The sequence below is a fragment of the Vanacampus margaritifer genome, chromosome 11 (genome assembly GCF_051991255.1).
Source record: "Vanacampus margaritifer isolate UIUO_Vmar chromosome 11, RoL_Vmar_1.0, whole genome shotgun sequence".
Classification (NCBI taxonomy): domain Eukaryota; kingdom Metazoa; phylum Chordata; class Actinopteri; order Syngnathiformes; family Syngnathidae; genus Vanacampus; species Vanacampus margaritifer.
In genome coordinates this window covers 14,335,378-14,350,046 of record NC_135442.1, presented here as the reverse complement: position 1 = coordinate 14,350,046, position 14,669 = coordinate 14,335,378, and the positions used below count along the sequence as shown (strand labels likewise).

General features: G+C 41.4%; 2 protein-coding genes and 1 non-coding gene across 6 annotated transcripts; 2 read left to right on the top strand and 1 right to left on the bottom strand.

The window, feature by feature from the left end:
- Positions 1-910: 910 nt before the first annotated feature.
- cracdla (cracd like a) lies at positions 911-10,855 on the top strand. 4 transcript variants are annotated; one of them, XM_077580745.1, is made up of 11 exons: positions 911-1,075; positions 1,355-1,444; positions 3,326-3,413; positions 3,531-3,660; positions 3,956-4,100; positions 4,888-5,029; positions 5,111-5,368; positions 5,523-6,501; positions 7,437-8,191; positions 8,511-8,613; positions 8,687-10,855. In XM_077580745.1, exons 4-11 carry the CDS (start codon positions 3,612-3,614, stop codon positions 8,872-8,874), a joined length of 2,619 nt encoding a protein of 872 aa, XP_077436871.1. In that variant the 5' UTR covers positions 911-1,075; positions 1,355-1,444; positions 3,326-3,413; positions 3,531-3,611; the 3' UTR covers positions 8,875-10,855. The 4 variants fall into 4 exon arrangements, with proteins under 4 accessions (XP_077436871.1, XP_077436872.1, XP_077436870.1 ...); XM_077580746.1 differs by lacking the exon at positions 911-1,075 and having other exon boundaries at positions 1,263-1,444; positions 3,594-3,660; XM_077580744.1 differs by lacking the exon at positions 911-1,075 and having other exon boundaries at positions 1,263-1,444; positions 3,589-3,660.
- Positions 10,856-11,153: 298 nt separating this feature from the next.
- creg2 (cellular repressor of E1A-stimulated genes 2) lies at positions 11,154-14,654 on the top strand. Its single transcript, XM_077580073.1, has 4 exons — positions 11,154-11,633; positions 12,259-12,428; positions 12,948-13,061; positions 14,045-14,654. The coding sequence occupies exons 1-4, from the start codon at positions 11,214-11,216 to the stop codon at positions 14,184-14,186; spliced, it is 846 nt and encodes a 281-aa protein (XP_077436199.1). The 5' UTR covers positions 11,154-11,213; the 3' UTR covers positions 14,187-14,654.
- trnan-guu (transfer RNA asparagine (anticodon GUU)) lies at positions 11,755-11,828 on the bottom strand. The gene has a single exon. It is a non-coding gene; the product is annotated as a tRNA-Asn (tRNA).
- Positions 14,655-14,669: the final 15 nt, after the last annotated feature.

The window sequence follows — 14,669 nt, the reverse complement described above, 5'->3', positions numbered from 1 at the left end:
ACCAAAAAGTTTGAATGACTTTCTCAACACGTTTGAACTACGTTACCAAGACGTTCTTTATCAATTTACTCAAACGACATCATCAATATGGTTGAATGACATAGCCTAGTCAACACTGATTACTCCCATGTCAATTAACAATTAAAACATCAATTATTCACAGATTTGGCTATTTATGGTTGAGCCCGATCCCACCGATCCCACGCGACTAGCAGGGGTCCACAGAATCAACCGTCTTAAATAATGCATATTAAAGAAGCGTTAACACTATTAGGTGACAGTATTGCAAACACCTTCCTCTTCCGGTCTGACGAGTGCCTTCAAAGTGTGAGTAATTTTGCTTTATTTTAGTCGTATTATGCAGTTTTATGTTTATGTTAATGAAAAGGTTTTTATTAAGTCAGCGAGCGAATTTTTTTTTTTACAAATGTATTTTCAGAATATTTTTTGTAAATTATATTAAATGATGAATGATTTAATACAATAATACATTACAGTGTACATTAAATACATTTTAAAAATAAATATTAAATAGTGAATGTGTTTACTTGATTACATACAACTAAATTACAATAAAGGTTTGATAAAGGTAAAACTTGTAATGCATTTAACAGTAACTCGTGTAAAATACAATATATATTTATATAAGTAATTTATCAATATTGCTTATCTAACATGATTCAAAATATTTTGCAAAAATAAAATAACACTGTACATTTTAATACATTCTCCATGTAAAACATTTTCCATGAATGCTATTACTTGTAGAAATCATCAGGTTCCGCTGCCTTATACCACTTTGACTTGTGAGTATTGGTCCTTGTCCCATACAAAAGTTAGTAAGTAAAGTTATACATTTAATGGTGAGAATGTTTAGGAATGTAAGATTTATGTAAGATACTGTAATGCCAAACAGCACCTGCATGTATGACCACTTTTTAATTTCTCTTTGAGAGTGTGTGAGTGTGAACATTTATTCCTGTCCTCTTTCCAACTACAGCTTTCATATTTTTTTCCCCCGCCCCCAAGCCCTCTCCCCTCCCTCCTTTACTCTCATTTCTGGGCCCAAAATCAGGTTAGTGTTTTATAAGGAGCTTAGCGCAGAGGATCACAGTGTGCTACTAATGTAATAGAATATCTCTCTCCCTCTCTCTCACGCTCCCTCTCTGTCTCATTCTATTCTGTCCTCTTTTCTTTTTGTGCATGTGCTTGTCCCACCATGGAGTGACCTTCTCTCTCTCTCTCTCTCTCTCTCTCTCTCTCTCTCTCTCTCTCTCTCTCTCTCTCTCTCTCTCTCTCTCTCTCTCTCTCTCTTCCACTCACTCCGCCTTCCCTCCTCCTCCTGCCTCTGCAGATGTGGACGACAAGCCTGCAGGTTCAAACGGTACAGGACGCTGACAGGACAACTTGGGGACAACAGAGGAGGTCCCGAGTCGACCTTGAGGTACTTTCTTCTTTTTTTTTTTCCTGCTGTGACATTTGAAGTTTGTCATTGCGATGATCTTCTTTTCGATTAAGGCTGCAAAAAAATGTCTTCTTGCTTCATGCATGTGTGCGCATCAGCTGTGTTTACTACCACCACACACACACGAAATTTAAACTTTAGGCCCGTTTTTAATCAGGTCTCAAGGGTTTGTCAACACGAGAGCGGGTTGCTGATACGAGAGGTGCAGTCTGGACTTTGCTTTCGTGAGCTGACACATCTCGTCTTTATCGTGATAGGAGGATACTGTGATGACAACAGCCAGGCTGCCCGAGCAAGTGTGTGATGCACGCTGCAAGAAAGCACCGAAATAAGCCCTAGTGACTTATCCGCTGGACAACATTTGTCGCTTCTTAGAAATATGGAAACAGACTGGTTTAATCTGATTCGGGATCAAGATCACCATCATATAACTTTCAAAGTCAAAAAAAAAAAGAGTAAAAAAGAGGTTTCAAAATCAACTCCAGGACTAGAAAAAATGGATGCTACTTACTTGGTCTTGCACAGTGATTCTTAACTGGGGTTCGATCACCGGAGGTCAAGACATAAACCCAAATAAATTGTTTGTGATGAAACGCACCGTTTGGCCATCATTGGCTGCAGGTAATCGCACATTGCTTGGCCCCTCTGTGCTACAGGGAATTTGGTGTGCTCACTAGTCGACTTGTGGCTGTTGTGATAGTATGTCGTGTGATTTCTTTATTAATCTGAATCTTTATTTATTTTAAACTAGGGACTCTCAAGTGGCTACATCAGCCCAAAGCCCAGATCCTTGTCAAGTTGGACTTTCTCCCACTTTTTTTCCCCTGTTCTGCTTTTTTTCTGGGTGACGTGCGCACACTCACGGCTGACAATTAGGCACTCTAAAGTCGCCACGCCCAGTGTGGAGGCATAGCTAGCGAGCTAGCTAACTGCACATCACAGTTGTGCCGGATGACCGCTGATGCGGGCAAAGGGGCACAAATTCTTATAGTGGGGGAGGGCATTTCTTGCTGGGCTTCAAAGTGTGCCATGTGGTGCCATTTTAAAGGGAGAAGTCAACCATAAGCATTTCTTGACAATAATATGTTACATGTGACCTCACTAGTCTAAACATGTCATTCGGATTAATATTACATTTGTGGAATATGAGTTATGAAGCAAAATCCAGCCGTTTATATCCACCTCAGGGGGCGGCCATTTTGCTACTTGCTGTCGACTGAAGATGACATCAAAGTTGCTCAGGGCTCAGGCAATGACCAATCACAGCTCACCTGTTTTCTGAAGCTGAGCTCTGATTGGTTGTTTACTGAAACCTGAGCAACTGTGTTGTCATTTTCACTCGACAGCAAGTGGCAAAATGGCCGCCTTCTATCATTGAAAAAAACTGCTAGACTTTGCTGCTTAACTCATATTCCACAAACGCAATATTAACCAAAATACCGTATTTAAACTAGTAGGGCTCCATAGAATACATTGTCAATATATTTTTTTTTGGGGGGTGGCGGGGGTTGACTTCCTCTATAACGCAAAAACAAATCAAATCAAATAAAAATAATACACAGGAAAACTGAAATGGTGAAAAATATTTTGACACTATAACTTAACTCAGCTTTCATGTTTTCAGCAATTATATTCAAATATGTGTAATTATTGAGAAATACAATTCACTTTATAGGTCTTTAAATGTGCATACAATATTTTTGTGTAAAAAGAATTATAACGTGAAGGGAATTCAAGTTGCAGATTTAGCTCACAGACACTCAAAATAAGTTATTAAGTTAGTTAAACACACAATTGGTAAAATAGTTGCGTCAAAGATACACCTCAGGCATTTTTAATTTCATTCAATCTCATCTGCAGGTGTACCTAATGAAGTGTCCTGTGAGCGTGCAGTCATCCTGTTAAAAAGGACAACAGGGTGCACGGCCCCACCCTCTTAACGACAAAGGTTGGTCCCGGTCTTGATAAAACCAATAAACCTTTGAACCTCAAGTCCGTGTGTCACATCTTCGGGCTTATTGCGCAGTTTACATATGTGCAAACAATATTGTATATTGTTACCTAGGGAACAACAGAGAACTGATCCTGGTTGCTTCTTGTTGTCATCTGGGCTTTTTGTGCAGACCAGTTTGGACCAGGCAGACAAATGGAGGGCTTTTCTGTGGATACAGAGGAGTGCGCTGATGATGCTTCAGGTGAGATTAGTTTGCAATCGGTCAAGGCTGGCACACATGCCAATATTGCCTCAAGGGGAAAAGTGTCTTCTTCAATTGCACGCATACAAAAAGTTGGGTCTCTGGAGAACATGAAAAAAAAAAACTCAAGTTCATAACTCATGTTCTGTAACATCCTGTTTTATCCATCTTTTCTTGATGTTGAACAGTGGAGAGCGACTCCACATAGATAACTGCTTGTGGTCAAACAATACAAAGTCAATTTTCCCAAATATGTCCCTTTTGCCACTCTCAAATACGTGCGTGTGTCTTTTAGGACCGCGAACGTCCAGAATAAAGTCACTGAGGACTCGTCTTTTTGTGAGAAGCAAACAAGCAGGCGGGGATTTCAGAGCCAAGTTCAGCCAATCGACCAACGACATCCTTGCAGGAAAGGCGCTGGGATCTGATGAAGATTTGGCGTAAGTATGGATCCGTCTTGACAATTATTAACTAGGGAATCAACTCAACACTTTCACTGTACCTGATAAGAACATGAATCAACATTTTACCTAGTTTCCCATTTCAACCATTTTTATGCTTGCATCTTGGAGATGAAAGTTTCACTTGAAACGCAACACTTTTGTTTTGGCTCCCATTTTTTATAAGATGAACTCAAATTTCTAAAACTTCTTCCACATGCACAATATCACCATTTCTCTCAATATTGATCACAAACCAGTCTAAATCTGTGATAGTGAGCACTTCTCCTTTACTGAGATAATCTATCCAACCTCACAGGTGTGTCATATCAAGATGCTGATTAGACACCATAATTAGTGCACAGGTGTGCCTTAGACTGCCTACAATAAAAGGCCACTCTGAAAGGTGCAGTTTTGTTTTATTGGTGCAATTGAGCCCCCCCCCCCCCAACAAAACAAAAGTGCACCTTTCAGAGTGGCCTTTTATTGTTGGCAGTCTAAGGCACACCTGTGCACTAATCGTGGTGTCTAATCAGCATCTTGAAACGGCTCACCTTGTGGTGGAATGGATTATCTCGGCAAAGGAGAAGTGTTCACTATCACAGATTTAGACTGGTTTGTGAGTGATATTGTGTACGTGGAAGAAGATTTTGATCTTTGAGTAAAGTAAAAGAGCAAAACAAAAGTGTTGCGTTAATATTTTTTGTTGAGCATATATAATTGTTTTTATTTTAAATGTGTGTATTTTCTATATTATTAGTAGTAAACTGGTGCATCATCTCTTTAGATACCCCCACGCAATTATAGGATCTCGAGCTCTGTCCCACGACAGCATCTTCTGGGCGGACCAGGTGCAGACAGATGATGATGAGGAGCCAGTCAGGGTGTCGTCCCAAGAGAACGTTCACAGCAAAATCAAAGCTTTGCAGGTAAGATGTAGAAATGAAGGGAGTTTTTTTTTTTTTTTTTTAACCGATGCCACAACTCTAGCGATGCTGCAATTTTCGCAGATGAAGCTTCAGCAGCAGAAGATGCATCTGGGACCACCTCCTCTTGTTCTGCCAATCAGGCGGCAAGAGGATGATGGCGGCCGCTCTGAGGAAGGCCTCCCTTTTCACAAGAGCCCTGAAATTTCTCCTCACGAGCCCTCGTTGGACTTAAGCGCTCCGGCCCAATTTACGCCTTCCCTGGACACTTCAGCCGCCCGACACCGCATGTCCGTCAAGCCCCGGAACCAGAGGGCCAGCACCAAGAGGAGGCTGGCTAAAGTGAGTGAATGTTACTTCCACAATGTCATGTGCTTTGACTTTTTGGAGGTACGAGCCACCACTCGCACAAAAATGTATTATCCGCCATAAAATAATAATAATAATTCTAAAGACAGCTGTTTATTCATACATAAACTGTTGTCTATTTTGGCAGCCTGACGCTAAGATAGATGACATGAACGACCATCCTGAACCTGTGACAGACGAACACGCTGGGGAGGAAGTGATATTGGAAGAACAAGGCGGAATCTATGCATCTCAGCAATCCTTTTTTAAATCCGCCCAGTTGGAAGCGTTCCCGTCGGAAGCCACTGAGGTCCGAGCCTTACCTGGCAGACACTCTCCTGTGTCCTCCCAGGAGCTTCAAGTGAAGCTTCAGAGACGTGCAAAGGGGACGGTGGACAACTCAGGGGATTCTGGAGTTGAAGTCAAGAACCTCGATAAGAGCGAATTTGTCTCCCTCAGCCACTTGTCCAATAGCTGCGCATCAGCGGTGTCCAGGTCATCAACCGTTTTCCCACAGGATGAAGCCGAAGTAGACTGCGGAAGAGGACTAAAAAGACCTGGATCCGGATCCTTCCATTCCTCCATTACCTGTGCCAAGAACCGCGTCGAAGACAGACCCCGATCAGGCAGTTTTGTGGGAGTCGTGGGTCAGGCGAGGTCCAGACACAAGGCAGCGGGATCAGTTGAGGACATAACGTCAACCCTGAGGCAAAGAGAGGAGCGTAAAGATCTGCAGCCTGGAGGAAGACATTTTGCAGGGGGAAGACTTAGACAAGAGCAGAAAAGCACGGGTCTTCCATGGGGAAGGCGGGATAGTGCGAAAAATGCGGAATCGGCTCAAACCGTAGACGTTTACCCATCACAGGAAGTGGAGAGCTGCCGGGAGGCGGCGGAGGGGGCCGTGGTGGCGACAAAGGTAGAAGTCAAGGAAGAAGAAGGGAAGACCATGTTTGGTTTTAAACTTCGCTCCACTTCTAACTCCATGAGATTTTGGTCGGATGGATCGTCCAGGCGTCAGTCAAGGAAGCCGTCGAGTGAGGAGCAAAGTGATGGACTGAAAAGACAAGAAAGTCGAGATAACGACGCCTTGTCCAAAAATGCCAACGCTGGAGACTACACGCAGACAGGTGAGTTAATGAGCTTGTGGGTTTTAGGGGGACAAATCAACAACATGCTCTTGCATCCTACTAGTTTGTGGTGGGCTTTAAATTAGGTTAAAATAATAATAATAATAATAAATACATTAAAAAAAAAACATTAACCAGTATGTAATTTCCCATTTTTAAATGTATTTGTACCTTTTTTTTTTGTTATCGTCATTTGTAAACCAAAATACTGGTCCCTGTCTTACCTTTTTGTGGCACCCTTTCATTTTCATACCAAAATGGCTGATCAGTAAAGTTCTAGTTTGGGTACCCTTTCATTTGAAAGATTTTTCTACTCCTACGTTTGTAGACCAAAATAACCGATCCTACCCTCGTACTCTTTTATTTGGTATCCAAAATGACAGTTTTTTGGTACCTGTTATTTGAGCATCAAAATTTGTATTTTGATGCCCTTCATTCATTTTTCATCTGGAAGCTTGGTCAGAGGGACTGGACACCAAAATAACTGATCTGTCAACGACTGGTTTTGGGACCTTTTTATATGGTTCCCAGAAGAACCCACCATTACCCAGTGGAATTTTCTCATATTTGGGTTCTAACATAACTGGTGTGCACCATAACAGTTTTTGGCATCCTTTCATTTGGGTACCAAAATAATTAGTCTGTACTGTATGGGTTTTGGGTATCCTTTCATTGAGGTACCAAAATGTCTGCTACTCTTTCATTTGTTTAACAAAAATAATTTAATTTTTTTTTTTTATCCTTTTCATTTGGGTACCAAAATAACTGATAACTTTGGGTAATTTGTACTCTACTGCTTAGCAGCAACCAAGATTGTTTGTTTTATTGATTTACAATTTTATTTCTCCTTAAATATTTTATAGACACCAACTGCAAAGCTCTTAAACCATGAATCATACTTAAAATATGTGCCTCCTTTTGTTTTGCCTCTACAGATCCAGCCCTCCCATCCAAGTCTAGCCCTCCATCTGTCTTTGAGGCTCCTACCGAAGTTCAAACAACCTTCTTAAATCTGCCTCAAGAGCTCCAATCGACCCCTCCGACAGCTTCACCTGAGGTATCCTGGGTAAGTCTGGCAATGGAAAAGACCAGAAGCCTCCACCAGCTTTTTGCAAGAAGATTTCCTAAGGAGTTCACGAGTAGCACTCCACAAACACCAGCGCAGGCGCCAAACCCTGGTGAGGTGTTAAATGGGAAATATCAGACGGAAAGATTACAAGAATGTGAGAAATCAGTACGTGATGGCGGCAAAGGCGAAACGGAGCACAACAAACCATTCCAAAAAACAACAGTCAACACCTGGAAAGAACCGGAACCGCCACAATCACCCGTAAATAAAAGTCAGCCAGACTTACAAACGAATGTATGGACGACCCAATCTCCGTCGCGCTCTGCTCCCCGGTCAGAGAACCCATCTCAGTTTGGAGCGGGAACTACTGTCACTCAATCACTAGCGCAGTCTTGCCAGACCTCAGACCAGCATCCGCCACCTTGGAGCCACCGAGGTCTGCATCCAACAACACACCAGCCCAAATCTGCACCTCCGGTGGATGAAGGGAAATGGACCGTGCCGCAAAAGGAGAGCCCCTCACTGCTGGGCAAGCGCAGCGTTTGGTCTGGATCAGTCAGCAAGAAGGCTGCATTTTTGGAAAGACAAGCAGAGTGCTGTTCTCCGTCTGCGACAAAAGGGGTTTGTACTTCTTTGGTAACCATATTCTGTTCGGAAGTGGCAAAAGTACTAGTGTTTTTTTTTTTTTAACACTTTTTAAGTCCCCAACAACTCCATCAAGATGCCAACCACTGCTGACATTTAAGTCGGTTTTTGTTGAGGTTGAAAAAGTAACATGCCAATTTTGAAAAAATTAATTGTAGAAATTTAGTAAAAGTAGTAAAAATAAAAAGTTACCCGAATAATAAGTGCAGTACAGTTTTTGTACTTTACTTCCCAACACTGCCTCTACCACATCCTCATCCCTCTTACCAATGTTCATGATCCCCATCTTCCTTAGTTGGAATTGAGAAAAGTGCAACCGGAAACCAAGACATCAAGCGACCCCCTCGCACAAACCAAAGATACAAAACCCGAAGGCAGAGAAGGATTCAAACTTCCAGGTGCGTGCGTTACTTTCCGCCACTCCCCAAATCAAATGTCGCAGCGAGGTGACGTTGTGTTTTTTTTTTCTAGAGTCGCAGAGCCCCATCCGAGTTCCCGACAGACTTCGCGAGGAAAAATGGGTGCGCAAAAACCTGGGGTCCTCTCCGTCGCCTTCCTCGTCACCCATCCTGAGGTCCACGGCCGACAACGCTCAGCCTTCCTGGATGGAACTGGCCAAGAGGAAGTCCATGGCGTGGAGTGACAAGACCATGGACTGAGGAGGCAAACACAACCTAAGGGAAATCATTTGTAATAATAATAATGCATTGGATTTATATAGCGCTTTTCTAGACACTCAACAATGGAATGGATACATTATTCATGCACTCACACATTCACACTTTGGTGGCTGATGGAAGTGTGGCTGCCAGTTTGCGGCCCCTCCGACCACCACCAAACTTATGCACCTTCCATACACCAGTGTGAGTAGCACTGGAGGCAATGTGTGTGAAGTGCCTTGCCCAAGGACACAACAACACGACTTGGGGAAAGCGGGGATCAAACAGCCGACCTTCTGGTTACTGAACGACCGTCTCTACACTCTGAGCCACGGCCGTGAATGACCCCCCCCCCCACCCCACAATTTTAAACAGCTTGTTTTTTTATCAAAATACCCCAAGGAACTCAAATTTTTGTATTATTATAATGTAAATTAGCCAAATTGTGATGTCACAACCCAGCAGAGAAATCAGACCATGCAGCTTACTCACAGGCACATTTCAAAAATGGGCAGCTCGCAAAAGATGTCCTTGTTGAATTTCACACTGAGTGGGTCGGCAAACACTACAGAGACCCAACAATTCAAAAGTCTATTTTTCAATATTTAATACTGTATATCCACTTTAGATACTTATGCAAATTGACACTACAACATCCAGGTTTAACACAAAGCCACTGCAAATAACTATGTAAAGATATGTATTTTGTGTTTGCTCAGTCCAGGAGCGGGGAAATTGCAGTCCGCTGACAACATGCAGCTTATCAAAGAATTTGGACAGGACAGTGAAGCAGTTTAAAAATATATCAGAGAAACTTAAAGCCCAAAAATAGGGCCACTTATAAATATATATATTTTTAAGGGCGGGTGCAATATTCCGAGAAAAAAACTCACAAATTTGCCACTTTTACTATTTACTATTTTTTTCTCGCAAATGTGCAACTTTATAAAGTGGGAAATTTGCGAGTTTATTAGGTGGCAAATTTGCTTCTTTATGTAGTGGCTGATTTGCGAGAAAAAAAAACTCAAAAAATTACGAGAAATACACGTAGCGTACTACTCCACTGTTTGTGCCAATACTTTTCAGTCGGGTTTCCAAACAAGAAGATAGTAATTGCTTTAGCATAGATTAACCATATCATGTTAAGCATTCGCTCTTTGAACTGCTGTGTATGGCCACTGGCCAGCGACAAAGACGCCTCGCTTTGCGAAGGTCCATACCCGGACGAACAAGCATTTAAGTTAATTTGTTAAAATGTATATTTACTTGTACATTTATGTTTACAGAATTATTATTTACACATTCATACATTTTGGTATTTTTTTTGTAGAAGTAAATTGATATGTCGAATCTGCTGCTCTCCGTCATTTACTTGCATTTACCTATGGTATGCTAGCATCTGATTGGATAGTGTTAGTCAGCTGATAGGGAATCAGGAAGTGTCGCTCTGGCTGCGGTTGAATGACGAGCAAAGTTTTAATTTAAGAATGAATCCGTCTCCATACAGCCTTTTCATTTTATAAACAGTGTCCCATTAACCACCAATGAATCCTCACATGATTAGACTATAGCTACGCTACGTCGTGTATTTCTCGTAAATTTCCGAGTTTTTTTCATGGAATATTGCCCCCCCCCCCCCCCCTCTCTCTCTCTCTCTCTCTCTCTCTCTCTATGTATGTGGCCTAATAGGCCGCCGTACAAAAACGTTTAACCTACAGATTATCATAATGTATTGTATAATCAACATTTGTTGGATTTTTGCATTCCTTAAATGTAGTATGGAAACTGAAATTCAGGAAAAGAGTTCCTTGCTATGGGCAAACCACTGACCAGATGACACGCTTTAACCCGTTTCATTTGTGTAAAATTCCGCCCAAAGGTTTGTGTATTGAACTGTAATATACTGTAAAGCTTTCATGTTATTTTCACATTAAAATCATAAATTTCCACTCAAAACTTTGAAATAAAGGATATTTCTGCATGTGGTTTGATTCACTGTTACTTCATAGCGTAATTGAGTCATAAAGTCATAAAAATATTTCATGTTAATTTGATTTGTGGATTCTAACCCTATTTGGGTCAGAACTTGGTTCTTAGCAAGCAATAGCAACCGATCTAAAGTTTTATTTTAGGCACTAAAAGTTGATGAGACCTCTCAAATTTAGGGATGTGTTTGAACGTCCACACAGAACATGAGAAATTGTATTTATCTGTATTGAGGAAAACTTTTTTTTTTATCTACAGGTATATGTAGTACACCAACATACCAACAGGGGGCAGCTACTTATTATGAAACGTTCTCATGTAAACTGCAAGTGAAAGTAGCCATTGCTGAACTCATGAGGCGCGCTGTTTACTTCACCCTGCCACTGTTGGCCAACATTCTGACCGCGTGTGCGGGCTACACTCTGAGAAACTCGGTCTCCTGGGTGGTCTCCTCTAACGATGTGGTGGAGGACGCCGACCTGTCGGAGGAGGTCGCCCCGGCCTTACTGGAGGATGGCGGCGGTCTGTGGAAGCAGGCGTACCCGACAGGTGTAGACAAGAGTCCCGGGGAGCGAGTGGAGCCAGAGGGCGACTCCAGTGCGGCGTTACAGCGCCCCGCTCGCCTCTTCTCTTATCGGACGGAGAAAGAGAAGGTGAAGGTGGCGGGCAGCGGGAGCGGGCCTCCTCCCCACCAGGAGACCGCAAGAACGGCCAGATACATCGCTCACAGCAGCGACTGGGGCTCCCTTGCCACCATTTCTAGCCAAGAAAAGGTAGCACAATACAAATTCCACAAAAATAATTAACGGAACAAACGGCACTTAACTTTAAATGATGCTAGATTAAAAACGTAGAATTTAGATCACACCACAAATTATGTTACTAAAAACGTTGCGTCCCTGGGTGGGCTCGAACCACCAACCTTTCGGTTAACAGCCGAACGCGCTAACCGATTGCGCCACAGAGACATTGTGACAAGTCGCACACACTTCGTTGTTATATCTGTACTTGACTTGATTTCAAAGAAATGCCAAACTGCTACAAAGAGTTTGAAAACATTTAAAACTAACGTCATAGTTTAATTTCATATACTGTATATTATGTAAGTCTAAAATTTAAATGTCCTCCATGAGTTGATAATTTGGCAAGAACAGTGCCATCTGTTGGTCTAAAGCAGTTTTTCTGAATTCTTTGAAGAAGAAAATATTTAGGCTCGTAACTTAAAAGTCAAGGAGCTCGTATGTCAAGGCAGAACTGTATTAGTAAATTGATCTATGGAGTTTGACCATGCAACACATTTAACTCTTTAGTCAAGGTAACTGTACATTGTTAATATAATGAGTTAGGCATGCCATATTTTTGTCTCTTTGTGTGTGTGTTTTTTTTTTTTTTTTCTAGATCAAAGGTCTGCCGTTTGGGAACATTTTCTCCGTCAGTGATGGCCCGCTGGACAACAGCACTGGGGTCATCTACTTTTATGTGACGCCCATGGACACCACGGTGTCGGACCTGAAAATGAACCCCTACGCTTCAATCACTTTCTCAGAGGCTGAGAGTGATTTCTGCAGGCAAGCAGACGCTGGTCCACCTTTGATATGCTTGCAGTTTAGAACAACGCTGAAGATTTAAGTGTTTCAACAATATACTGCAGGGAACCTAAATGACTGAGGGAGCCACAATTTTTCATCAGAGCTACTGTGGGGCCACATATAAACTCACAAAAATCAGAGGTGGGCGCATCAGTAAAGACAGCCTCTGCTTTTTTTGTAGGCATAAAAAACAGGATTACAGAGGATGACATTTAATAATTTTCAACAAAAACTAGGCTGTGCTGAAATAGTTGATTTGTTGTTCTTTCACATTTAAAACATCTCCAACTGAATATTGTGCTGCCGTCTAGTGGTCATCATTGGAATTACAACCAACATGGGCGAGCGGTTGACCAAAGTTGTTAACTGTATCACAAAAAAAAGGGGAAAAAAGCGAAATAGCAGGACCATAAACCCAAAACCGTATATTTAGTTGACTATACATTCAATTTCTTAGAACGGCTCTCCTTAAATTTCATTGTAACATTCTCTTTCCAGACAAATGATATATGACCCAGAGGACCCCAGATGTGCTCGACTCACGCTTACAGGCAAGATGGTTGAGGTCCCCCTGGAGGAGCTCGCTTTTGTCCAGGAGGCCATGTTTTCCAGGTAGATAGTGGCTGCTCTTTAAATACAGTAGTGCTTTTACTCAAAACACATGTATCAAATCTCTTGGGTATAGCAGAGAGTGACAATTGACAACATTTGAATATTTTTCAATCATGATTTTCCCTCACACATGTACTTGGAACAAAACAAATTATAAATACAGGCGAAGACTCCATTCGGAGATATAGACAAACCGTACATTATAGAACACATAAGAAAGGGGAACTGCAGTGTTTACAGCTTGACGTGAAGCATTCTTTGACTTTCCAATTTGTATCTCCCATTTGGGAAAGTGACATCAAGTTTTGATCACATGCAAAATACCTTTGGCGAAAGACAGATTTTTTTTCAAACTGGTAATTCAGTCACTGTTTTAAGTTTGAGTCAACTTAAGAAAATATTAATGGACGTTTCCCACTCTCTGTTGTTGACAATATGTTAGCTAGCTTAAAAAACACTACCAATATGTCAAATTGAAAAAAAATATATGAATAAATAAAATAAAAAGACCCACAAGGCTGTGTGTTCCCAGATTTAATCATTATATTTATAAACAATCTACATTATAAATATTAAGCTTGCCATTACAATATTAACAGTTAAATGTCAGGCCAAAATAGGCTGCCTTAAAAACGGCACAAAAATTTTAATTAAAAAAATTACTCATGTCAGTTGACTCAAAAATTGTTGGATTTATTTGATTTGTAATGGGAAAAAAAACGTTATTCTTAATCGTAATTGTTAAAAATATACTTCCAATTATGTAAAGTATTGGCAAAACTGATTTGTTGTCGGCATCTGTTGAATGTAACTAATAAAGTAACTTGTAATCGAACTTAGTAGCTTTTAAAATCATGTAATCCGTTATGTAACTATTAAATTACCTTTACACTGAGTAATAAGTCAAATAGCTAAGTTACTTTTTCAAGGTAACTTTAGCAAGTATTTTGACACATTTTGAAACGCTTCTTTCTTTCTTCCAGGCATCCGGTGATGGCAAAGTGGCCCGCGGGACACAAGTGGTTCTTCATGAAGCTGGATCTGATCCAAGTGTGGCTTCAGGACTGGACCGGAGGCACATCGCTCATTCCGCTGGAGGAATACTTCAAAGCGTCTCCTTTCTAAGAGCCCTGTTGCTTCCTCCCTCTGAATCATGTCAGGATGGAAGCTACACATATCTCTTATAAGAAGGGATGCTGGAACCAGAAAAGGATTCCTCAAGGCCAGCACTAAGAAATCATCTTCCTCCCTGTCGTCCTCCAATCATTTTCCTCAATGAAATGCATAGCTTCCCCTGAATCAACTATTTCTGGACTTTCAGCTGAGGGGTGGGGCTGTTTTGACTGTTAGACTTTCTGCTGCGGGGCTTTGATCATAATTGGTTCGGATCCTCTGCTGCTGGAGTTGACGGGGCTACCGTTGCCATGTGAATCCACATGTTACATAACCATAGCTGGTGGCACACATTTTTAGGCTAACAATCCACTCTTGAGTATGCCTTTGCCTTGTATGTTTTGTTTTTTGAAGACATTGTATGTGCTTTTGTATCCAAGCCATGCTAAAGGAAGGGACAGAAAAAAATTATTTCAGTTACTTGTATCTTTTTCT